The sequence below is a fragment of the Zalophus californianus genome, chromosome 17, assembly GCF_009762305.2.
Source record: "Zalophus californianus isolate mZalCal1 chromosome 17, mZalCal1.pri.v2, whole genome shotgun sequence".
Lineage (NCBI taxonomy): Eukaryota > Metazoa > Chordata > Mammalia > Carnivora > Otariidae > Zalophus > Zalophus californianus.
The window spans coordinates 1,766,224-1,792,194 of record NC_045611.1 but is presented as its reverse complement, the minus strand read 5'-3'; the positions used below and the strand labels follow the sequence as shown (position 1 = coordinate 1,792,194).

The window sequence follows — 25,971 nt, the reverse complement described above, 5'->3', positions numbered from 1 at the left end:
TTTACTGAGATTCCTGCCTACGGACCCAGGCTGCACATCCCCAGAGGGCCACTTGGCCCTGGGCGCCGGCCCCGCCCAACCTGGTACTCTCAGCCTCCCCTCAGGGAGCACTCTGGGATGCTCCCCGACCCTCAGTGTGGGGTACCCTTGGGGTGTTGCCATCGGTGGTGCTTGATGTGACCTGGGACACCCCACATGCTCTCTGCTTCCCCATCCCAGGTGGGGCCCCCATGCTGCTGACGTCACAGAGGGATGTACTCCCCACCAGCACACAGGTCACCAGGCTCCTCCTGGTAGCGGCCTCTGTCTCTGGGAAGGTGGTTATCTGAGGAGGACTCCAATGCTCCCTTCCCAGCCTGGCCCCACCTGACCTCTCATCCCTCAATGCCGCCAGGGACCCCAATCGCCCACCACAGCCCCGACTTCTCCTAGACAGCAGCCTCGTGTTAAATGTACTCATTTGGCTGTTTCACCCACAGGAGGGGGGTTGAAACTCAAGGGCAGCCTGTTTTCATGTAAAAACACCAAAACGAAAAAAAAAATTAAAGATAAAAGTAAAAAAATAAACAAACACACCCAAACAAAACACAAAAAACACACCACCGGAGGGTAAAATGCTGACGGGTGTAGCCGACGCAGTAACCCAGGCTGTGCTCCCTCACAACTCTGTGGACAGGGGTACCAAGGTCGGCAAGGACCTGGTGACAGTGTGTGAGCACTTGATGCCTGCTCAGACTCACTCTGGCGTTCGGTGCCCTCGGCGCACCCTGGTGGCAGGCCGACCCCACTCCCTCTGCGGACTTGAGGTCAAACAAACCAGGGGAAGGTCATGAGTACGCCCAAGAGAACCACCCGAAACCACAGCATCTGGGTCCCAGCTGGCACCTACTGATGAGGAAATCAGTCCAAGGCCCCCCCATCCAGGGGGCTGCAACGACAGAGCCCACCCACCTCGTCCCTAGCCCAAGGCTCTGCAGGGACTGTCCACCCCCAGAGATGGAAGAGCCCCAGGGTCAGAGCCCCCTCGAACCTCACTGCCTGAGCCCCACCTAGGAGCCACAGGCAGGGTCCTCAAATGGGTCTCTCTAAAGAAGGTGCTTTCTGCATATGGTTTTCAGGGCCCGGACGCCAAGGGCCAACACCTGGGCAAAGTCAGTCTGTGGCCAGTGAGCAACGCTGCCTGACACCGTGGGGTCCAGCCGACACGTGAGGGCCAGATGGGGCTGAGACAGCAACACCATGCAAATGTGCACTGTCTGACCTAGAGCTTTGCGGGCAGGGACAGGAAGTGGCCGGCCAGCCTGGCCCCCCGCGTGCCCCTGGGCAGCGCCAGGCCAGAGAGCCGTGGCAGCTGCTGACCTGAAGCCTGGCCCCCCACGGTGCTCGTTCGACGTCTGGACCCTGGGGCTCGGCTGCAGGTGGGCAGGCTCCTCCAGCAGCGGCCAGTGACTGTGGGCTTGCTCAGGCTGACAGACATCTGCCCACGGGCCTGACTTCCGACGGGGCGCCAGGCTGCTCCGCAGGCTCCTGTTCTGCCTTCGCCTTACTTATCCCAACCCACCCAGCACACGCAGGGTCCCAGAGCTTCGTGGGGGCTCATTTATCAGCACCTGCCCCCTGGCCCCCGGAGGTGCACATGTCCTCTGGGCTCACTGCGAGCCCCTCTCCCAGTAGGCAGCCTGGCGGCCCTGATCAGCTGGGCCTCCCCCACTGAGCACTTCTTCATGTCCTGCCTTAACTTTGTCGGCTCTCCCAGAGACAGATAGGATCTCACACTCCCGGGCGCCAGAGGCCCCTGAGGGCCTCGTGGGACAGTTGGTGGGGCCCCACCCCAGAGCTTCTGATGGGCAGGCCTGGGTGGGGCCGAGAGTCTGCATTCCTAACTCTCCCCAGGGACGCCAGGGCTGAGGGCCCAGAGATCCCACTTGGAGAACCGGAGGGCGATTTCACCCTTGCTGGGCTCAAAGAAAAGGAATGCGCATGACCCCAAACCACGTGACAAGGCTGACTCCCCTCCGGAACGTGCTAGAACACAGAGCCAGTTCAGGTCAAGAGCTCTGCTCTAGACCCACCCAGGGCAGGGAGCCGTTCCGACAGGGCCCAAGGCTCCCTCAGCCAAGAGGCCGCTGGCGGCTTGTGGAGAGGCCGACGTGACCTCCCCATGCAAGTGGGACACTGGCTCTCAAGCGGTAGCCCCCGCCCCCCGCCTGCCCCCATCTTGTCCATTCACTGCTTCTCTGTATAAAGAAATTACCGACAGGCCAGTGTCCCATTTTCAAATTCCCCATGACCAGCCCTGGAACATGCATCTCCACGTTTCTTCCCATTTTTAACCTGACCCTGGGGGTTCACCAGGTGTCAGGAATGGGGCGGCATGTTCATGTCAGAACACACCAGCAAGGGGTAGATTTAGTCAGCTCAGAGAGAGCTGCCAGCCCCCCCCCGCCCCGGGCCTGGGGCAAGCAGGAGACCCCCCCAGACAGCGGCGTCTCACTTTACTGGGCTTTCCTGAGGCACAAGTCCTGGAGAACAGGGAGGTCCCCAGAAGCCACCTGCCCCAAGAACAGCCAGGACAACCAGGAGGGAAGCCCTCCCTCGGCTCTGAAGCGACCCCCGAGTGCCGACATGCTGTGTGACGCCAGGCAGGTTGCTCAGTGTGTCTGGTCTCCGCACAGCTGCTGGGGGTGGGGGTGAGGGAACATGTGAACTCGATGCCCAGCACCCCACCAATCGGTCACTGCCAACTGTGAAGATCTGCTCAGGACAAACCAGGTTGTTGCTCAGGAGGCTCGGTGCCCCGGGGTCTCCCTTGTGGCCTGGAAAGCCCCAGTCCATCCCCCCTGCTCCTCCAGTCGTTTTACTGAAGAAGAAAACGGGGGGAAACCTGCTGTGGTCCCAGCCCGAGAGGACAGGGGGCATCTAGCCTCATCTGATGGTTGGGTAAATGGAGCTCAAGAGGTTGTCCGGCTGCTGAAAGTCACACAGCCCAGGGAGCGGGGAGAGGACGCTCAGGTCTCCCAAGTCCCACGGCTGTGCTCTGGAGCTTTGACTGGGGCTTCGACCCTGGCTCCCCCACCCCGCGCCGTGCTCCCACCTGGCTCGTTCTGGGGAGCCTGGGCATCAACCCTCCCAACCAGGTGATTCTAAAGCCTACCAATGGGGCAAGTCCCCCAGGGACCCACCCCCCACGTGCCCACGTGTGACGCCCATGTACGGAGCACCCTCCAAAGGGAGGGGCTGGGTGGGTGGGGGGATGCTGGCCCGGGTGGGTTTAGGCCTGAGTCTGAAGCAGGCGGTCCCTCTGGCGCCTGCCGCTCTCTGGACAGAGGGTTTCTCGTGCAGGCCATGCAGGGACTGTGCCCGGGACAGGGCCAGCCAAGGGCATCCTGGGAGGGTGCCCCCACGGTGTGCCCCCCACTAGGCAACAGGGCCTGACTGGAGCTAGAGAACGTGCTGTCCACACACATCTCCCTCCTCCCAGGTAAGGCTGCCCCGGGACAGGGCCCCGTCTGTGCCCCAGCCCTGACACGCCAGCACGGGGTCTTCACATGGCCGCAGGCTGCTGAACCTCAGCGAGGCGCCCCACCCTGGAGCTCACCCGGGGCTCACAAGCCCTCTCCCTTCGTGTTCTGGAAACAGCTTGCCGCCAGGGGCCCCCTTCCCCAACGCCCAGAGGACACTCACCGGTGACCAGGTCGGACAAAGGTCCTCAAACTCCCTCTGTGCCTCGGCAGTGACGACCCCACCGATCCCCCGGAACAAAATGCTCGTTAACCAGCCTGTGCTCTGGCCTCCCTTCCTCCCCAGGCCCCGACCCTGGTCCCGCCCAGGGCGAGCCAGCAGACGGCCTCCACGTGGGGGGACGCCTGCTCTGCCCCGGTCCCTCCCGGCCACCGTCCCCCCATAACCATCCCAGGCCCTTGGGTCCTCTCCCTTAGCTCTGGGGGGTCCACAATGGTTGCAAGAGACACCCCCTACGCTAGGCCTGAGACACGAGAGTGCCTAGATGCGGCTCCAGCCAGGCCCCGTCTCCACGCACTGCTGCACCTGGTCCCCAGCTCATCCACTGTCCCCCCACCGGGCACAAGTGCTCTGTCGTGTTCGATTTCCACAGTCCCTCCTGTCATCTGTCCGTGCGCTGAGGAGACGACTGACTCATACACCCTCTGCAGGCATGACCTACACACGCCTGCCCTGCTCTGAGACACAGACCCAGAGAAGCTAAGCACCCAGCCCCAGGAACTCACAGAAATTGGGGGACAGGGACGGGGCCTGGGCCAGTGCCCCCAGAGGCCTTCTGCAGCGGCCCTAGATACCTCAGGCAGAACATGAATGTGTCTGTGCTGAGTGCTGAATCCCATGACAGCCCTAGGCAGCTCACACGGACACGGGCAAAGCATGAGGCTGGCCACAAGGTCACGGTGGGCTTCGGGCCCACGTTTCCCTGCAGTGGCCTCAGTTCTAGACTGGCCACACTGAGTAACTCACAGACCAGCGCAGACAATCAGTTGGGTCTCAGCAGCGACAGATGTCAGCCAGCAACCAAGCTCAGGGCAACTGATAGCAGGATCAGGTTGCGGGTACCGTGCTCCAAGGGCCCGGATGGGAAGGTGGTGCCAATTCCCCACATAGCGGAAGGGGTGCGTGTGGCCCCGAAAAATGCCCCTGCAGGGAGACAGGTCTGCCTGGACAGGCATGCGGGGGGGCAGGTGCCTCCCAAGCTCCGAGCCTTCCTATGGCGCACGGGTCCTGGAGGGCCTGCCGGGAGGGCGCAGGGTAGTCCTGTCAGCGGGATAAAGCCCAGCGGTGGGGACAAGTGCGCTCTGGGCAGCGCCCCAGGCCAGCGATCCAGGAAGGGCCCAGGAAGGTCACGCCCGCTGGGGGTTGCAGAATCAGGCAACCCCTGGTTCCCCACAGGCTGTGGGTCACAGAAGGCGGACGGGGACTGGAGACGCATGTGGGCACAGGAAGGGGGCATGGGCTGGGGGGCAGCTGGGGGCCTACCCCACCCCAGAAGCTCCTCTGCAAGGTAGAGATCTGGATGGGAAGACGAAGGAAAGATGAAAGGTTCCCTAGCCAGCTGTGCATGTGGGGGGGCCAGGGACCCCAGTCAGGGGGACAAGCACTCCCGAGAGAGTCCGGGATGGGACAAACCTCAGATCCCCACGTCTCCTTACCCTGGCTGATCAGATGCCTGGACCTGGTGACCGACATCACCCCAGGACCCTGCCACCTGCCATTCCCTCCCAAGATGCGGCCATGTGTACCCACACACGCGAGGACAAAAGGTGGTTCAGCACGGGCAGTGGGCTTTCAGCCCACCACTGCCTCAGTTTCCCTGGCCAAACAAGAGGGATGACAACACTGGTTTCAAAGGCTGGGGCAGGAGCATGTGAGGAGAGGCTGAGTCCGAGCGCACGGCAGCCAGGAGACGCCAGATCCATTTCTGCCCCCCTTGGGGGGCAGGGGTGTGAGAACCCCATGACTACGCACACTTTGGAGTTAATACGCCTGGAACACATTTCTGGGCAGAGTCTGCACATTCCATTGGATTATCAAAGGGGTCCGTGACCCAGGGAGAAAAGGGTTAGAAATGCCCACCCAGCATCTCTTGCTTCCTTGAGGTCATGCGCTGTTGTGAAGGACCCCACGGAGCTGAGCTCCAGTCCCGTGACTCAGCGTGACTTGCCCCGGTGGCCGGAGCACGCCCGTGTCTGGGCTGTCGTCGGCACTGAGCTCACAGCTTGTGACTCTGGGGTCGCCAGCAACTTGGAAACACCCTGAGCCAGGCGATACTGTGCTGGACACATCGTGTAGGCAGCCCACACACCCAGGAGTGGTCACCGCCTGTAGCTGATGGAGAAGAGCTGGTCAACTAGAAAACTGGGGGGTACAGCCATGGCCTCCTCTCCCCCTCTGGTCATTACCTCAACTGACTTAGCCTCACATCGGCCAGCCCCGACCCACAGCCAGCCAAACCCGTTCCTGATCTGTGCCCCTCACCTACGGGACAGCCAATCTGCCCCTGTGGTGGGAAGGGGCTACTTCCTGTGGGACAGGCATGTCGCGGCTCAGACCCCAGCCCGAGAGGGAGACAGCAGCATTCACCTCTGGCTCTTCCTGCCTTCTTGCCATTCTCTCTCTCCCTCCTGCTCTTTGCTAAACTGGAAAAGAACAAGTTCTCGGGCAGCCCAAGATGTGAAAGGTAACAGCAGACAGAGGGTGGTGTTGAGAATAAATGCCAGCCACCACGTGGCCGGGACCCCGTGCGCCATGCTCGATGAACACGCCGTGGCCGAGAGTCCTCGCGTTTACCCGGGCAGAGCCGTGACCAGTTCCCACTCCACGGATGTGGAAACTGTGCTGAGAGTCCCAAGCGAATTTCTTGAAGCAGGACCCTGGTCTGCTCCCACGCAGAGCGCATGCGTTACCTGACACCAGATGGAAAACATCTCAGGTCACAGGACCGCGGAGGCACACGGACCCTCACCTCACACAGATTTGCCCGAGCCAGGGGCATCGTGCGGGACTAACCCACCTGAGGGGAGTCTCGGCCAACCCCGTGTGTCTCCCACGAGAAGGCAGAAGGAAGTGCCTTCCAGACCCCACAAAGGGCCACCACCCTGAAGGGGACCCCGAGTTCTGTAAGCACCTGGCGAGCCCAAGCTGTCCCAGTGGGCCAGTCTCACCCACTCCAACAGGGAGGGGGGAGAGGAGGGTAGGCCCCCAGCGGTCTGCAGCCCCTGGCCCGACACCTGTGTCTGGGGTAGGAGCGACCACGTTGCAGCAGAGGGAGAAGTGGCCCTTTCAGACCCTTCTAAGAGCCCCTCTCTTGACACAAAGGACCCAAGCAGGTTTCTGGACTTGGGCCAACTCGTACTTTGTGTTCCTAGCGCGGGCCTCTCCGGAGGCCGAGGGACCCACTTTACAGAGAAAGCTGGCCCAGGAAGGCTGGGTACGCTGCCCGAGGCAAACTGAGGCTGGTGAGAATCTCAACTCCAGTCTGAGTGACTTCTGCCCAAAAGTAAAAGCCAGTGTCATTGTACTTTCAAGCAAACGCTACCAAGTTTTGGCTTAGCGGAACGTAAGGCTGGTCTCACGCCAGATCCCACACGGCCATCAGGACTTAGAGAGCGAGTTTCTCTCACCTTTACGTGCACGGAGAAACCCCAGAGCCACACTAGACAAGGGCCCCATAGTGGTCATTTCGGTCAGACCAATAAGAAAAGGGCTTTGTTCCCATAGATATCACCGGCAGGACCATACCGAGCACCAAAGGCGACCTGTTTCAGAACAGCCTTTTTTAGGAAGCAGAAACTGTGGTGGATTATGTCCAGGGCACTGAAAAGACCAACCAGCAAAACTGAGAACTTTGCTCAAGCACCCACGACACACCCCTGGAAGGGGTGGGCCACTGGGCCCTCCCAAGGGGCGCTGTGGAGCCGGGGGCTGCACCACTGTGGGGATGGGCTCGAGTCGGAGTGCAAAACAGAACACCTTTCCCCTTCTTGGGGAGAAGTTCTAGAACCCAGCCATTGTGGGATACCTGGATGGCACCCAAACTGTCTGTGACTCTTCACGGCCTTCTCGGATGCCCCTGCAAGGGCGGGCCTGCCTCCCTTGAAACCCAGAGCTTTTCTCCACGCTCAGTTCAGAGCAGCCTGCGCTGGGCAGCTCTGACTTCTGGGAGCCTGGGACCAGCCCTTGTCCCTTTCCAGACAGTGAGGCTCTAGACTAGTGCTCCTCCTGGCAGACAGGGAGTCCCTTTCTGTAACTGGAAATCCTCTTCCTATCAGAGAAAGCCACCCACACCTAGGCACACGTAACACACTGCCAGGGAGGTTCAGGGAAGAAGAGCCACAAAGGCTGATCGGCCCACGGAAAACATCACCCCCACTCACAACTCACACGGGCAGGGGTGCCTTCAACAGCACTCCTGGCCAGGCCCAGCAGTGCCACAGCGCCGTGGGGCGGGAGGGGGGAGGGGGAGGGGTGTGTGGGGGGGTGGACCCACCGCAGTCCCTTTGCAATCTATCTACTCGAACCTGAAAGTTTAAAAAGGGACTTATTTCTAAAGACTAGAGAGAGAACAGGCCTTTAAAGACATTATCTGGGCGCCTGGGTGGCTCAGTTGGTTGAGCACCTGCCTTCGGCCTGGGTTATGGTCTCAGAGTCCTGGGATCGAGCCCCACATGGACTCTCTGCTCAGCGGGAAGCCTGCTTCTCCCTCTCCCTCTGCCCCTACCCCTGCTTGTGCACGTGCTCTCTCTCACAAATAAATAAATAAAATCTTTAAAAAAAGATAGACATTACCTGTTTCACTACATAGTGGGCCCAAACATTAAATCATATTGTAATACGATTATTATAATTATACCTTAAGAAGTCCTTTTGCCTTTAGAGGGGCTTTTCCTTTCTCAGACCTATGTGTCGTCCCATAAAACCCTCATCTCAAAGCCCCACCAGAAACCACAGGTCTTCCTGTCCTCAAGCAGACTGACCTCCTACATTTAGACAAAAAAATTTTTTTTTTTTTAAGCTGAGATCCACCTCGTGAGACCGCCCCAAAAAAGGCGAATAATGCTCCTTCACCCGGCGTGGCTGCTCTGTTCAGGGTCTTGGGAAAGCGTGTGATGTCAGGAGGCCAAGCAGAGCTGCCCTGGGTTTTGCCTTCTGGACTCACCACTTTGTGAAATGTGCCTGTCCCCTCACTACAGTGTGGCTCGTGCAGGAACCTTGGTCCACACACACCATAATCCCCACAGCACCAGCAAGGCACTGCCAATCAGAAGCCACTCCTAGTAACTGCACAGTCCCCGAGTTTCGAGGCCAGGACCCCCACCCTGAACGTAGCCCTGCTGGCTCTGGACCTATATGCACTATTAACATCCAGGCAAATCCTCACATCAGGTGGCAGCTCTGAAAACAGGACGCTTCCACCCTGCAAGGCTCCTTAGAAGTTGGCCAAGGGGTAGGTGTAAAAAGTGCCAACGGCCAAAAAAAGAGAAGAAAATCACATGACGTTTGGTACAAACGATTTTTTTCTGAAATCCCACCAGAAAACTGTTTTGGCAAAGCACTCATAGTTCACCAGGTCCGTATCCACCAGAATAACGCAGACCATGCCCATCATCAGGAAGATGACCAGGGGCTGTTTTCCAGCACAACTGGGGGCCCCCGAAACCCACCCTCCACCCCCAACACACACACGTTCAATTTGCAGCCAACCACCCCTCTGTAACCACTCTTGACACTGCTGCCCAAATGAGCACCACAGGATTCTGTTAGTACTGGTTTTGTGTGAGCTAGCCTCTGCTGATTCCTGATAAGCCGGTTTCGAGAGCAGAAATGAATGATTTTTTTTCCCTTTAACTACAATTTCTGTCTGAGCAGTCAGCCCTGGGAACCTCAAACAGGAAATGCGCTTTTTGGACACCGTGCGGATGCTCAGATTATGAATGGATGAGGTGAGGAAGTGGGACACGCACACCCCGCCTCCGCCCTCCCCGAGACTTAGGGCAGGGGCCCCCTGCTGACTCACCGCCGAATTCCCAAAATGAGGTGGCCACGAATGAATGAGACCCACGTGCGTTCCGCGGGGACCGGCCCGCCCGCGGCTCGGTGCCCACCCCCCGCAACCCCGGGTCGGTACTCACGCACGCAGAGGCAGGCCACGAGCTTGGCGGCCTCCTCGGGCACCGGGCAGCTGGGGAAGAGCGGCTTGAGCAGGTAGGTGGCGAAGACCAGCGCCACGATGTACTGCGAAGACGGCCGGATGATGAGCAGCTCGATCCAGAGCTTGAGGAAGGCGGGCAGCGAGCCGTACACCTCGAGCATGTAGGCGTAGTCGCCCCCCGACTTGGTGATGGTGGTCCCCAGCTCCGCGTAGCAGAGCGCGCCCACGATGGAGAAGACCCCGCACACGGCCCACACCACCAGCGCCAGTCCGGGCGAGCCCGCCTCCTTGAGCACGCCGGTGGGCGTCACGAAGATGCCCGAACCAATGATCGTGCCCACGATTATGGCCACACCGTTGAAGAGCGTGATGCTCCGCTGCAGGGTCACGCCCTCGGCGCCCTCCGCGCCCTCCCCGCCGTCCGCGCGCCGCGTCGCCAGCATCTGCTCCCGCGCCTGCCGCTCCTCCTCCTCGGCCGCCGCGGGGGCCGCGGACACGCGCCGCTTCGGGCCGGGGCCTGCCATGCCGCCGCCGCCGCCGCCGCCGCCGCCGCCGGACCACACCACGAGGCGCGCGGCCGCCACGGAGCGACTCACGCCCAGCACGCACCGGCTCCCAGCGCGGCTGCCGGCCGCTGCGTCAGGCCGCCCCGCGCCGCCGGCTTTATGCGCCGCCTCAGGCCCCGCCCCGCGACGCCGTGTCCCCTCCTTTTGGCGGCGCCGGCTGCGCCCCGCCCCGTCCGGGTCCCGTGCGGGGCCCGCAAGCACCTGCTCTATATAGGGCCGCCCCCCGACCCCGCGGCCCGGCGCCCCGGACCCAGGCTGGGAGCTGGGGTGCCTGCCTGCCTGGCCCGTGCCAGGGCGCTCAGGCCCGGTGGGGGCGCTGGGCCGGGGTGATCACCCCACCCCTCGACCTGGTCGGCTCCTCCTGCCGACCTGGGAGGTCTCCAGCTCGGGCCTGGGGTACTAAGTCACAGTCTGAGGCCACGTCCTGAGTCCCTTTCTGGGCCGATTACCATTTTATCCCGCGGGGACTCTCCATGCCAAAGAGCAGACTTCAGGGGCACAGCTCTAGAAGCAGCGACCTAGACTTGGGGAAACCAGAAATCTGCATAAGCTCACTTATATTGACTTCATGGGGGATGCCTGGAAGGAGCCCCCTGAGGACCCTGCCCCCAAATCCCCGGCAGGAGTTGAAAAGAAGTTCCTCTCAGGATGGATACCGTTTCTCAAGGAAGGCGATCAGGTGGCAGTGTTCTAAGGCAAGGTCCCAAGCACCTCACCTGCACTCACACAGCAGACATCTGCAACGGTGTGTCCCCCAGGGCTGGGCACTGCCCTGGACTCCAGGCACCTGACCGGGAGGGCGTCCTCCAACAGCAAAAGAGAGCTGGCCAATCATCACACACGGACCTGTAATGAGCCAACTGCCAAGACCTGGAATGCCGGGTGGAGGAGACAGACCCATCTAGTTTAGCTGTCCCGGGGTGAGAATTAACGAGGGAGGCAGAGGGCCCCACACGTGCACGGGGCCGCGCACAGGTGACGTGAGTGCAGGGCTCCTGAGAAGATGCAGGAGACCCTCCTGAACTGGGTTCTGACACCCCAGGAGTGCTTTCAAGCTGCCCCAGGGTCCCAGGGTCCCACTGTTACGCAACATTGTCGATTGGTTTCCATGTGATAATGTACTCAATTTCCTCTTGCAAATCTGCTCTGGACATATTTGTGTCTCTGAGTTCTCCACCAAGTTGAAAGTAGAAAATAGAAATGAGAAAATACCCAAAATCCGACTCTAAAATATTAGCAAAGAGTGCCATCTACCGGTGGTTCTCTTTAGTCCTCAAGGAGCTATTTGTCCTACAGATTTAAGGCGGCCGCTCACTGGGCAGCTTTTCTGCGCCAACCAGCCCTAGTTTCTAATTTATTAAAAGCTGTGACCTTTATTTTCATGAGGACTGGTGGGGAGAATATCTTGAACATTTTTCTATAGAGGAAAAGTTCTCGGGAGTTTCTGCCAAAAGCCTTAAAGGGTCATGCCCTCTACTTAGTTATCCCACTTCTGGGACTTTCTCTAAGGAAGTAAGGGGTGGGCTGTATTTTGGCTACATGGTTGTTTACTATAGCTTTTCAACGTAATGGCCAGCACTGGAAATAAACCAAACAGCCGACGGACTTGCTTTGGCAAACGTGGTGGTACCCAGACGGTCGGTGGAATCTACGGGGGAACTGTGAAACATCAGGATGTGAGACAGTGTTCTCCTGGCACAATCTAGTCTTGATTGATTGAAGAGAAGGATGGCGTGTAACATTCCAAAGCCCCATTTGGCAGACTCTTGATGTGCTCTGGCTAAACGGGGTCTCCCCTTCTATTTTTCCAAGACCTGGGAAACCTGCCATTTTGGAGGAAGAGCGGTTCCTGTTTCTCAGGTAGAGGGTGTAACCAGGCCTCAAGGCCAGTGCCTCTCCTGGGAAGGAACGTTTCCCAGGGCCTCTTGGAGCAGGGAGGATTGGCCTTGAAGAGGCGGGACCGCTCTGTAGGAAAGCGTACCCTGTGCTTCAGGGGGGCAGAGCGGTATCTGTTGTGGGGCTAGCAAATCACGACCCCTCTTAGGCGGCCTTTCTCTCTCTCCTGTTTGGAGTCCCAGAGGCTCTGGGGCCAATCTGGGCGGAAGAGAACCCATCGCAAGCCCCCCAGCTGCTGGAAGATGGGCTGGACGTTGGGCCAGTGTCGTGGCCGCTCTGCACACTCTTCCTGCTTTCTGAGTGCTGTCCTGTCATCTCCAGAGTGGCCCCGGGGTTCAGGGTCCTGGCGGCAAGATGCGGGGTGCAGGAAATGGGAAGTGGGGAAGGACGAGGGAGGGGCAAAGGGAGTCTGAAGACACAGACTCAGAGGTGTCGGTGCTGTGGCCATGGTGTGGTCGGCAAGGGACCCGAGTTAACAAGACGCGTAACTATGTGGGGTGACGGGTGCGAGGTAGACGCGCCGTGGGGTCGCTCAGCCGCATATACAAACCACGAAACATTACGCGCGGTGCGCCTGAAACTAATACAATGTACCCATCAATCCTCTCTCCGTAAACCTTGCGGGGGGGGGGGCACGGGGAATTTCACGGCAGCAGCGTAATCCTCGGGCTTCGACTCAGGCTCCTGCGCCCACCCCTGGCCCCACGTCCTTGGGGCCACCAGCTCAAGGACCTGGGCAAATCCAGCCCCTCTCTGGGCCTGGGTTTCCCGGGCTCCACGTGGGGAATCATCGCTCCCAGTACAGAGGAGTACCGAGAACAGCGTCGTCCCGGAACCACTCTGTCAGTAGTGATCACCAGTAGGGGTGATGGTGTCTATAAAATGGCAGATTTGATGAATTGAGCCCCGATGTGCTGAGAGCAGCCTCCCCCTGGTGTGCGTGCGAGCGTGTGTGCGTGTTACGTGCGACGTTTTCTTCTATTTCCCTGTCGTTTCTACACTTTCCACAGCGAGCATACACTTCTTCCTCGTTCTCAGTCTCTCTAAAGGTCCCATGTCCCAGAGCCCCAAGGTTGGAAGGAAACTTCCCAGGGCACACGCATGAGCGAGCTCTGAGTTCCGGCCCCCTTCCCACATCGAGCTGCCCCGAGCCTGGCTTGCGACTCCTCCCTGGGGAAGCCAGGAGTCTACGGAAAGTTGCCCTCCTGCTCCCCTGGCTTCGTATCCAACTGCCGTTTGGGGCACACTCTGATGTTTTTGGCCTTGGGGAAGAAAAGTGTGGGCCCCTCGCCCGGGGAGAGTTGGACAGCCTCACAAACCCTCGATCACCACACGTAGGTTCGGTGCCTTTCACAAATATTCCAGCAGAGTCATCGCCCGGCGAGCTCTACTTAAAGCAAGCCTCCTGTCCCTGAAGGTAAAGAGAACTTGCAAACCACGCACACAGGGTGATTTTCTGCCTCGCTGAGAGACCCTTGGCTCCCACAGACGAGGGGCTCACTTTGTCTCCAGGGTTTAAAAGGCTTCCTTCCCACCCCGGGGGGTACTCATGGGTACCCCCGCTTTGAGCTGCCCCAGGCAACACCTGCCGCAATGCTTGCAGCCCAGCCAGCAGCCTGGCTTGGAAAGGAACCTCCAGCCGTGTGTCTGGGCGTCGCGCTGGGCCTCAGCTTCCACACGGGTAAAAGTGGGGCAGTAGTTTGGGGTAGAACGGACATAAGGGAGCCGCCCGCCCCCACGGGGTAACCTGCATTACGGCGGAGCCCTGCAAGGGGTGGGAATGAGGTGACCCTTCGTTGGCTCGGGCCCGTGAGTCTGTCTGCCGCTCCAGGGCTGTGCTTTGAATCGCCCCGCCAGCTGGTGAGGGCCCGGGCCTTTACAGCTGTATCAGATCCTTGCTCTCCTTTTGAACTTCTTTTTCCCAGGAAAGGGCAGACCCAAAAATCCCTCACTGATGTGGAAACTTGCCCCCTGTCTGCCTCTTCCCAGTCCCATGAGAAATATCTGTGTCCTTTTCACCAAGGAAGCTTCCTTTCTTTTCCTGGAAATTTGTTGGTAAAAGCCATGCTTTTGTTACGCTCAGCTGCTGGTTTTTCCTGTCCGCATGCTTGAAAAGGCAGGACGGCCCTCAGCAATATCTGAAATGAAGTTCCGTTCAGGAGCAGACCACACGTGGAGTGGTTCACCCGGCCAGGACTTGGAGATGCTGTATGTTATTTAAGTCCTGCAGCAACATCGTGAGGCCCTGTTTGTGGCTGGAGAAACGAGGCCTAGTGCGTTCAGGAGGGGGCCGAGCCCAGCCTCAGCAGCAGGGTGGGCCTCCTACACGGGCAGCCATGTCAGCCACCTTCTAGCGCCAGACGGAGGGGCTCGCGGATTCTTCTAGTTCTCGGAGAGTGTCATTCCCGCTGCTCCTGGAGGCTCCCTGCAGGTCCATTGTCCTCGGGCAGAATCCTCGCCCACTCTCAGGGAGAAAAGAGCTCCCGACTTCCCTTCACAGAATCCTTTTGGCTCCATTCACATGCTCAGCAAGGCCACCCAACTTCCTCAAGATCGTAGGCACGGAGATGGTCACAGTCTTCGTGGCTCCCGGTGGGATCCACAGCCCCAGGGAATTTCTGAGTAACAGCAGGGAGGTTAGAGAGATCGTGGGGCTAGGTTTGCACCAAGGGCTCAGCCAAGGGAGAAACAGAAAGCGGTCCCACCACCGACCACTGGGCTCAGGCCTCCCTGCTCAGCGTGGTTCCCAAGTTTGGCCCCATGGGCGCACTCAGGAAGAGCGCCCGCTCTTGAGGATTATGCAGGAGGCAAGGGCAGGGAACGGGGACGGGGACGGAGAGTTCAGGCCAGCCCATCAGTGGGGAGATGGGGAAGAAAAGTGGGGCAGAACCACATGCTGGAATATTAGCCGCCAACGTGAACTGTGAGAGCATCAGCTCCGTGATAGAAGCCAGGCACGCAGGATTGCACGGTTCCCCGAACGCGGAATGTCCAGGGAAGGCAGCGTCTAGAGACAGAAGGTACATTCTCGGTTGCAGGGGGAGAGAGCGGGGGCAGGGGCAGTGACTGCCGATCGCGGGTTCTCTCTGGGGAGACAGAACGTCGTGGAACCAGATAGAGGTGATTATTGCACCACAGTGTGAATGTGCTAAACGCCACTGAACTGTCTACTTTAAAAGGTCTAACGGTCACTTTTATGTTACGTGAATTTTAACCTCAAGAAAAGAGGAAAGGGTGCTGGCCTGGACTTGGGGGCCCTGGGTTCAAGTGTGGCCTCTACCACTGTGGTTAATGGTGCTCCAGGCAGGGCCCCACTCAGCTTTGGAGACTCAGTTTCTCTTTTATGAAGCAGGGTGGGTGGGAGAAGCCGAGGGTGAAGCACCTCACCAGAAAGGGGATCTTCCAGGACTCACGGGGGACTGGTTCCTGGGGTGCGGGCCTCCAGTCCTGGCTTACTTTCCCAGTGTGGGCTGAGCTGGAATGTGTGTCCGAGGAAGCGTAGGCAGAAGTGGTTCTAGTGCTACCCTCACTGCGTCTTCTGCTGTGGTCACTCGTCCGGGCGTGGTCACTCGTCCAGACATGGTCACTCGTCCGGGCATGGTCACTCGTCCAGGCGTGGTCATTCGTCTGGGCGTGGTCTCAGTGGCAGGAATGTCTGTGTCAGGCAGCTGATGAGCCTCTGAAAATGCATGTCTTGCTGCCGCCATGTGTCTCCCCTCCTGCAAGCACTGACCATTTCAGAAGACCCTTCGGACCTGCCAGCAACCGGATAGCCCTACAGCCAGCTGGTGTCAACGGCCCCACCCATCTCTGGCACAGTCAATCATCAAACCATTGACCACCCAAGCCAATCGGGTCTTCCCCCCAAGAGGTCTGGGTTTGGGACTCAGGGCTTTTCCTGGGGGTTTATGCCAAAGGCCTAATGAACAAGTCAGAACACTGGTTGGACATTTTGGTCTTCGTCTGATTTCTTCATGTAGATAATATGCAACCGGTGCTGGGCTCTGTCCTGCACCTCCTTGCACAGGCTTGTTTGGGAGGTGGCCCCCACCTTATTTAAGGGATATTAGTTGAATTGTGTCCCCCTAAAACAACAGAGAGAAGTCCTACCCACCCCCCCAGGTCCTCAGAACGTGGCCTCATTTGGAAATAGGTGATTGCAGAGGTAACTAAGGAAGATGAAGTCATCCCGCAGCAGGGTGTCCCCAGCCCAGTGGGACTGTGTCCCTACAGGAAGACGGCACGTGAAGACCGGACACAGTGACAGTGGAGAATGGCCAAGGACCACGGGTGACCAGAGGCAGGAAGAGGGAGGACAGGTCCTCCCCACCCGGCTTCGGAGGACACATGGCTCTGATTTTGGACTCTGGGCTCCAGAGCGCTGTGAGAATAAACTTCTGGTGTGGAGAGCCCCCAGCGTGTTGTGCTTTGTTGTAATAAGCCCTAAGCCGGTCCTGAGATGTTATAGAAAGGGTGGGCACCTGTGCCCAGGCCCCTTCTCGGACCTGGCCAGTCGTGTCGGCCTGTCAAGGGCACAGGTAGAGCTCGCCCAGCTTGTCTGCGTGACATTCCCCCGGAGTCCCCATCTCACTGAGCACCCGTGGGTCCCTGCGTGTGCAGCTCCGCGGGGGGCCTGGCTCTCCCTGTGGGCACGTCTGAGCCGAGGGGGCCAAAGGCTCCAGCAGCTGGGAGAGCACGTCCGTGTAGAATCATCTTCTGGTGGAAGGAGGGACAGATGGACCGAGGCAGTGCTGTGCCAGGCAGCCTCCACGACGGGGACCTGCACGCACAGATGTGAGCCTGCAGGGTCTCCTCCCGCCTCAGACTGGCCACCTCCAGGCCATCTCACACCCTGAGTTTGCCTCGCTCACGGAGCACAGGGGAAGGAGGTAGTTCCCAGTGGTCAGCCTGCCTCCTGCGGCCAGCTCAAGCCCACAAGAAGGAAGTGCAGGAAGAGCCGTCCTGTTCCCATCGCCAGTCCCACCCTGAGTGGACACAGACAGTGGCAGCGAGGTCTGGGCTGCCTCTGCCCCCCACCCCCGGGCAGCTGGGAGGGGTGGGGCAGCCTCGGGATGAGGTCCTGCCCCCGCTGGGCCCCAACACCGCCCTGGCTCCCTGAGGCCCCGGGGGCAGCACCTGCCTGCTGGGGGTCTGACCCCAGACATTTCCACCCTGTCCACGTAGCAGTGTGGCCCACACACGCATCTGTGTCACCGTACTCGGCCCTTTGGAGGTTCTAGAAGTGAGTGGGGCGTGGAAAAAGGAAAACGCCAATCAAAAGTGTAGCTCTCACACCTTGAGGCCAAGGAGGAACGATCGGAGCTGCAAGGGGTTGGCGGGGGGTGGCTCCCTCCACCTTCTTCCCCCGACCTCCGCCCCAGACTTCTAGGCCAGCAGAGCGAACCCTGTCCTCTGAGCCGTGCATCAATGCCTTGACCTTACCCTTGACCCCCCACGTTCTCTGGCCCCCACAGCCAGGGGGCCAGAAATCACAGTGCAAATGTCTCCAGCATCCAATGCTTCCAGCCCCTGCTGCCGACGTGGTTCACCATCGGGTCTGTGTCTGGAACATGAGTGACACGGAGCCCTGGTCACCTCTAGCGTATTCCACACTTGCTTATTACATCCCGTCTCTGCACTACCTTCCCCGCTGATGCACGCCCCACTGGGGCCAGACCCTGTGCACTTTGCTGTTTTGTTCACGGACATATCCCGACTGTCTTGCACACTAACTAGTACACACTGGCTGGAGGTGTTTGATAAATGGTTGTTGGATGTTAATTGCAGGGAAGCTGTGTGTTTCCTTATGGAATCGCGGATACAGATGTAAAGCCTGAGCTATACACCTGCTGTTTGATGTCTGTATCTTTGATTTGTGTTTATATGTTCAGGGACCTGGAACACCTGTAGGGCGGCCCCCTCTGAATTTCCAGAATTTAGTAAAAGGATCAGAAGATTTCACTTTACTTTAAAATAGTTTCCCTATTTCAATGCTACTAAGAAAAAAAAAATTCCCAAACTGACACAGGAAATTCTGATACAGTATAATCTTGACATTGAAAAAATACACAGCCTTAATCTTCAGTGCAACAGTCGGTGAACGTATCTTAAGTATGACGGAAACAGAAGAGCTTTTTTCCTGTTGACATCCATTCTAACATTTCCATGGACTTGGGGCCAGGCATCTCACTGCTTAGCAGCCAACGTGGGCGCCGAGTCGCGTATTAGTCAATGCACAGACAGGCTGACTCTCACACTGAACTTGCTCCCACCTTGCCCTGGATTATCGGGGGAACTCATCCTACATCCTACAACCTGGCACTAAGCAGTGCCAGAGCTGAGGTGTGCCCCTTGCGAGTAGCTCTTATAAACCTGCAGAGTCTGGAGACAGCTACACTCTTGGCAGCCAGGGCTTTCAGAGCTGCTCACGCAGACCCCGTGGCTCTTCCTCTGTGTTTTGGGCACAGTGGCTGCTGAGCCAAGGCCACACACACCAGGTCAGGTACAGGACTCAGAGCAGAAAGGTAGATTTGGGGAGGTGAGAATTCAGTTCCATTCTTCAGAAATCTCCGGGAGGATAATGTTCACCACCCTACACAACACTTTCTATGGTGAGGGCCAAACACCTAGGCTACTTCATGCTGTCCATGTCTGTTCCATGCTGCTCCATGATGCTCCTAGCTGCTCTGTGGTGCTCCATGCTGTTTATGCTGTTCTATGCTGTTCCATGTCTGTTCCATGCTGCTCCATGTCTGTTCCATGTTGCTCCATGTCTGCTCCATGCTGTTCCATGCTGCTCCATGTCTGTTCCATGTTGCTCCATGTCTGCTCCATGCTGTTCCATGCTGCTCCGTGTCTATTCCATGCTGCTCCATGCTGTTCCATGCTGCTCTGTATCTGTTCCATGCCGTTCCACAGCTTCTCCATGCTGTTCCATGCTTCTTCATGCTCTCCCTCACTTGCTTTCACACACATCAATAGGACATGCAGTAGCACAGAGAGGGTCAGTTCTCTGGGGAGGTGCCGAGGAAAGAATCACTGCGGAGGAGGCACTTGGGCTGAGCCTTGCATGATAGAAGTTTATGAGCAGAACCAGGAGGGGAAGGGCATTCCCAGGAGAGGGAACAGCATGACCCAAGGCCTGAGGCAAGAGCACGCCTGGCTGACTTGGAGAGGGCAGGTAGTACCTGAGCGTTACGGGTCGGAGTACCTCACTCAGTTTCCGCAGACGAGTGTCTATTCTGGGCTGCAAGTCAGCAGGTAGATGAGGACACCACCCTTGCAGGGAAGCAAGCCGTGGACCAGGGACAGGATGAGTGCCCTGTCCAAGCACAGGGCTGGAGGGCTGCAGGGAGAGGGACGGAGAAGGGGGCTCACTAACACAGCTGTGGGGCAGCAATGCCGGCAGGGAGGACCCCGCACTCAGAGGCCACCGCGGAAGGGAGCTTGACCTGCAGGCGTGGTAGGAGAAGAGTGGGTTAGGCGGGGGCAGGGAGAGCTGGAAAGAAGGGGGGTCCTCAAGAGGCTAGTGGTGCAATCCAGCTGGGGCGCGGCAGAGACCACGGAGGACAGCGAACGGATCTACAGCACGTGACGGACTAGGGCTGCCACCAACAGGATCCACGGCTGTCTGGGATGCGGGGAGCAAGGGGCAGGAGCTCTGAGGGGCTCCTCAAGGCTGGCCTTAGCACTGGGGGGGAGAGGTGCCATTTACTGAGATGGCGTTGGTGGGCGCCTTCTGGCAGGAGGCCAAGCGCACAGGACGAGGAACCCTGGTGAAGGCCGAGGGCTCGGGGGGGTCTCGTGTTCCCGGTGTTTCTGCGGAGAGGTGGGGGAGCAGAGGGCAGCGGGCGGGAGAGCGGGGTGTCCAGGCCGGGGAGACGTGGGGTGAGAGGGGCCCAGACTCCTGGCTGGTGCAGACTGGGTGGGGGGGTGGGAAGGTGGGCAGGGGCAGTCCGCGAAAGGAGTGGCAGCGGGTCTTGTCCCCAGGGGCAGCCCGGAGGGGATTCAGTCAGCCCTGCGGCCCGCCAGGAGAGAGCCTCCCTGGTTCTCGAGTTAGGAAGGGGAGGGGAGGGAGGAAGGGACAGCAATTTGCCAGGAACCAGGCACTTCTTACACATTTGTATTTTAAAAAATGAGAAAATAACATAAAAGTACAGGGAGGAGGCTTTGAGCTTTCAAGTTTGGGCCAGAGTTTCCACAATAGGGTCCTCAGCCACAATTGCACCACACTGAGAGCCGGTCCCACAAACCCGCGGACCTTGACCTCTGCATCTGGCGGCCATTCAGGACAGGGAGTGGGAGCATCTGTGTTTGTTTTTTGTACCATTGCTTTGAGGGCTGAGAGCCACGTCTTTCCTCTTGGGGTGTTTGTGGTTTCAGTGCAACGCATCCAGGCTCGGTGTGGCTCCCGGGAGGGTCTCAGTGTCCCAGGGTTAACGCCGGCTTTTAAAAATAACTGACAAAAGAAAACACCTACCAGGAGACTTTCAAAGGCGTCCGTGCCCTCAGAGGAAAGGCTTACATCAGCATGAAACACGAGGTTGAAAGTTCTCCCACCTGCTCCTGGAATTCTGGTTGGGACACGGTGTTACCGCGTGGCGGGTAGAACCGAGCCCAGGCTCTGCTCTTCCTCTTGCAAGGCCCCTCTGCACCCCTGGGCCTTTCTCTGCCCCCAAAGTCCCCGTGGAAAGGGACGGCGCAGAGAGCCCATTCTCCAATTCCCCACATGCCTTCATTATCTGCAAGTGTGATTCTCAGAAACTGCGGGACGTCTGAGCGGTCGCCTCTTTGGCTGGAAGCGTCCATCCAAATGTGACAGCAGGGTCTGATGGCACGAGAGTTTTCACTGAACGGTACAGTTCAGGACTTGATCATTCCGATGGGAGGCGGCCCTTTTTCTTGTCTTTAACTGCACACATCAGAGGAGGCAAGAGCCCAGCCCCGCCCGGGGCCCTGGCGGACCACCTCCCGTCAGAGAGCAGCTCTCTCTCCCATCTCCGCCTCTTCCTGGGTGAGTCGTCATCTCTCAAGTGAGCCTCAGTTTCCCCATTAAAACCTGGAGGCTGTTTCCCAGAACGTCCATAGAGCTTGTTAAAACAGCTAAGTGGGATGGCCGGGGTCTTGTCCCTAGCCACCCAAGCCAGTCACTTGGGAAGCTTTCTCAAACACCGCTCCCCAGAGCAAGGGAACCACAAGCTTTGGGGGTGAGGGCTGGGCCCATGTGATCGGACACGTGCTCTGCTGTTCAGTAAGCTCCTCTTAATTATGAATGAAGTGACCGGAGACATGAGCTCAGACATGGAACAGAAACATGTCCATTTTGGTGAGTTCCTCCTTGGATATCTCTTCTGACGGCTTCAAGCCAATCCTCTCAGCTAGCATCACGACCAAACTCAGCCCTCTTAAGAGTCAAAACATGTTTATTTTAAGCCATTTCTGTTGCAAATGAACGACCTGTGGCCTGATCAGTACAGAGCGGCCTTCCCTCGGAGGCGCCAGTCACCTACTGGTATAGCAAGTTCGTGATGCCCACAGAAGTGATGGACTTGACATCCCAGGTGGCCTCGTGTCCTGTCTGCAGGGCCTCAGAAACCTCAGCTCTCAAGTGGGCCGTCAAGTAATATACCTGCTCCGGTCCCGTTAGAGAGCTATGCTGTCCAACATGGCGGCCCCTGGCCAGTCATGGGTGGCTTTTGAATGCAAGCAATTAAAATCATGTACCGTTACAATTCCGTTCCTCAATTGCACTTAACCCAGTGTAAGTGCTCAATGGCCATGTGTATCCAAGAGCTGCCATATAGGACAATGCTATTCTGGAACATCCCAGAAAGTGCTAGAGGACAGCACAGTTCTAGAACATTCCGCCATTACAGAAAGGGCTATTGGACAGTGCAGCTCTGGAGCATTTTCAACACCCCTCCCTCCCACCCCTGCCTTCCCCCAGTACCTTTCCCAATCCATCCCCTCCCCCACCACCTCAAGAGGAGACCAGGCTCAGTGCGGTTTTGTGCCTACAGTGTGGACGGCTGCATAATGGCCCAAGGTGTCCTTGTCCTCATCCTCGGGACCTGTGGATATGTGACCTCACATGGCAAAGGGACTTTGCAGATGGGATGAAGGATCTGGAGGTGAGGAGATGAGCCTGGACGATGCGGGTGGGCCCCGTGGACTCACAAGGTCCTTGTAAGAGGGAGGGCGAGGGTCCAAGTCAGAGGGACGCTGTGGTGATGGAGGCAGAGGCTCGTGGCAGTGACATCTTTGAAGGTGGTCTTAGGAGGGGCCCTGAGCCAAGGGACGGGGGCGCCTCTAGCCGTTGGGGAAGCCTGGAAACAGCCAGAAGCCTCCAGCGGGAGCCAGCCTGCCCGCACCCTGACTGTCGCTCCCTGAGACCCGTGTCTGCCCTCTGTCCTCCAGACTGTAAGGCAATAAATGCATATTGTTGGAAGCCACTGAGTCTGGGGCAACTGGTACGACCACCACAGGACACCCTCCCTGTGCACGAAAGCCCACCTCACTCAAGACTCAGGCGTCGTGACACTGCCCCAGAAGACAAGAAATATTTTTGGTCTGAACCAGACTTTACACTATCCGCTTCTCCTCGATGTCCTCCCCCAGCTTCGCACCCAGGCGAACAGCCAGGCCCCCCACCCATCACCGGCACACCCAAGCTTGCTGGAATGGAGGTGCCTCCGTGGGCTCCGTGGGCGCCCTGGAGGGCCTGTGGGGCTGCATCTGGACGAGGCATTGTAACAGCTCACCGTGAGGGTGAGCTTTCCCAGCAAAGATGGTGTGTAAGGAAGTCGGGGTGCTTTCTCTGCAGTGGAGGCCAGAGCCTCGAATCGCCCAAAGCCAGACTGCAAATTGTGGAAACACCACGGGAGGCTCTGAGATTGGGGAAAAATAAAAATCTCTGCCAAGACAAACCACATCCGTATCATACGTTCTCTTTGATTTGAGATGCTATTTGTGGACTGTAGGGAGAGTCTATTTATTCTTTATCTCCCCGAAATGAAATGGAGGGGTTTTTGTTTGTTTGTTTGTTTGTTTTTGTTCTGTTTTTGCTGCACCTCGGTGGATTCCATATTTTCCGCGTGGGGATGGGGCCGTGGTCTGTCTGTCCATCCCCGGACTCTGAATGCCCGACACAGGCAGGCCGTCTCCGCATTCTTGACATTTCCAGAGAAAAAGATAATCTTAGTTTTTAAAATGTAAACAAGTAATATCTACTTACTTTGCGGGGGGAAGACCATTTAGGGAAGGAAGAGGAAGAAAACATGCAATGCTTATGTGCCACGTCTCACTGTGCGCCGGGCAGAAAGGTAATGTTGGGAGACAACACGATGGGTTGTTCGTAGCTTTGCATCACTGCCAGAGGGGAATATTCGTGATGCTGTGAGAATAAAAATGCTATTATCAATCAGGATGTTCCTCAGCCTCACAAAGGAAGAAAGCTCTAACACCAGCTTTAGGATGGGTGAACGTCGGGGACGTGGCGCTAAGTGAAAGAAGCCAGTCACAAAAGCCCAAATATTATAACGGTTCCACTTATGTTTTATTGTAGCGCAGTCAAAATTGCGGAGACAGACCCTTGAAGCAGGGCTGCCGGGGGCTGGGGGCGGGCGTGGGCAGGGAGCGCACACTGGGGGTGGGGGTGGGGTGGCGGGCAGAGTTCCAGTTCTGCAAGATTCAGAGAGCTCGGGGGCCGAGCGGTGGGACGGCTGCACACCATCACGAACGCAATAAATGCCACAGATGCGTTCACTTGGAAATGGGCAAAATGGTAATTTATGTGGTGTGTGTTTCATTACAATTAAAAAAAAAAAAAAAAAAAAGCAGAACGACCACAACTAAACGGCACCGGGTCCTGAGCGCACATTGGAAACCCCCTCGGCCATGAAGCCAGAGCGGGGGCTCGAGCCGGGGATCGCAGGCGGCCTCAGGGGCCGGGACGGGCCCGGAAGCCGCGGTTTCCCGCCAGCCCCCCGACACCTTCAAACTGGGCTGCTAGAACACATTGCTCTTGGGTTAGCCCCTCCAGTCTGTGGTCATCTGTCACAGCAGCCCCAGGACGCTGAGACGCCCAGGAGTCTGGAGGCGGGGAAGACGCACGTGGGTCCCCGTCCCTCGGGAAGCATGCGGGGGCCATGGGTGTGGAGAGACAGAGGGCGCCTGTCTGAGACAAGGAAGCGTGGGCGGGTGGCCCGGGTCAGCGGGGGCTTGCTCGGGCGCTGCCATGGGCGCCGAGATACCCCGTGTCCCCACATTTCCGTTCCCTACCCTACTGAGGCTTCTTTGAAGTAGTTTCTTTTCCCCGCAACTGTAATGCACAATGACTGAAACAATGATCTCTTTCTCTCTTTTTAGTGTCAGAGGCGACATCCACTCGGATGCCCCCTTCCGCAGCCCGGAAGGATGAACGGACCTTCCGGTTCATCAGGGGTTGAAGTGGACGGTAGTTGTCCACCATCGAATGCTCTTCTTCACCGAGCGCGGAAGACAGGAGCGTGCGAAAGGCAGCCAGCTGCAATGGAGAGCAACCAGAGTGGGCCGGGTGCAGGTACGGAGAGAACCAGCTCCCAGATGGCCCTCCTGCCGTGCACACTCGCGCTCCGCCCCACCCCTGCCCACACACTGAATCAGGGATGGCTGCGCACGGCCAGCACAAGGTGGCGGAGGGGACGGCCAAGCTCGGTCAGAAGAGGCATCGAAGCTTCCGCCTTGGTTTCCAGCGTCCTTGCCCTGGAGAAGTCAGCCGCTGTGTAGTAAGGACTGCCAAGAGGCCTCCATGAGAGGAGCCGAGGCCCACGGCCAACAGCCAGCACCGGCTTGCCAGCCGCCGAGTGAGCCTCCAGCCTGGCTCAAGCTTTCAGAGCCCACAGGACTTCTGACTGCAACGCTGCGAGCGATCCCAAGCCAGAACCACCCCGTACTCTGACCCCCGGCAACGCAGGGGGATACTAACGGTGATCGTTTCCTTAAGCCTCTACCGTTGGGAGTTGCCATGCGGCAACAGTCAACGAACACCTATAACGTAAAACCTAAGCGAGTACATACAACAGGAAGTAACATTTGACTCGCTTCTCACTGAAGGAGCTAAAAGTCCATTTTTATCACCTCATTTGTTCTCCGAATACACTGAAGAGCTCTGCAAGGATCACTCCCATGTTCGATGACCTATGGAGCTGGGGTTGTGTCTACACAGTGACCATGTGTGGAGCAAGCTGGCAGCTGCCCCCAGAGTCATGGAGGGCACGGAGGACCCAGGCTCCCGGGGCTCAGGCACAGGATGTCCTGCACCTGCTGTTGGCTTGCTCAGGAAGGCAGCTTCTCTCCCCCCCCTCCACCCCCCCACCCCCCTCCACCCCCACCCCCCCGCAGCGGTGCATGCACCACCTCCCCAGTTCCTCTGCTCGGGGTAAGGGGCTTCTGCTCTGCATTGCTGTTTAATACTCACCCCCATCTTAAAAGAATTAGCTCGTGTTTCTATTTCCTCCCAGACGGCAGTGTGCAGAGACTGTTCTCGATGGACCTCATCACTGCATCTGCTGCTACCCATCTCCCACCCTCTTCGGCAGCAATACCCGACATGCATGGGTGCTCATTACGTGTGTGCTGAGTGACAGGAGGGGTCTTGGTGACCAGGGGCCATTTTTCGACCAGGGTCCTCCTTGTGTTGCTAACAGTTCTGATTTGGGAGAAGCGTGCGTCGCTCGCTCTGCCTTCCAAAGCAAACAGCGTCATTCCACGACTTTTGCACGAGAGGATGTTTGCAGAATCATGAGGCCGGAGCCTCAGAAAGAGACTGGCAGGGAAGGCCCACCCTGCCTGGGG

The 25,971-nt window shown here is 58.2% G+C and overlaps 2 protein-coding genes across 3 annotated transcripts in view; both read right to left on the bottom strand.

Moving 5' to 3' along the window:
* SLC7A5 (solute carrier family 7 member 5) overlaps positions 1-10,313 on the bottom strand; it is a 33,726-nt gene extending 23,413 nt beyond the window's left edge. The window contains exon 1 of one of the 2 annotated variants that reach the window (XM_027619555.2): positions 9,657-10,313. In XM_027619555.2, the coding sequence (XP_027475356.1) occupies positions 9,657-10,200 (544 nt within the window). In that variant the 5' untranslated portion in view covers positions 10,201-10,313. The remainder of the gene's footprint in view (positions 1-9,656) is intronic. The other variant, XM_027619554.2, reaches the window with a different exon arrangement.
* Positions 10,314-19,374: 9,061 nt separating this feature from the next.
* CA5A (carbonic anhydrase 5A) overlaps positions 19,375-25,971 on the bottom strand; it is a 31,026-nt gene continuing 24,429 nt past the window's right edge. Inside the window, exons 7-11 of the mRNA XM_027617416.2 lie at positions 24,518-24,661; positions 22,899-22,994; positions 20,465-20,596; positions 19,898-19,956; positions 19,375-19,483 (exon numbers count right to left, since the gene is read on the bottom strand). Of these exons, the coding sequence (XP_027473217.2) occupies positions 19,375-19,483; positions 19,898-19,956; positions 20,465-20,596; positions 22,899-22,994; positions 24,518-24,661 (540 nt within the window). The remainder of the gene's footprint in view (positions 19,484-19,897; positions 19,957-20,464; positions 20,597-22,898; positions 22,995-24,517; positions 24,662-25,971) is intronic.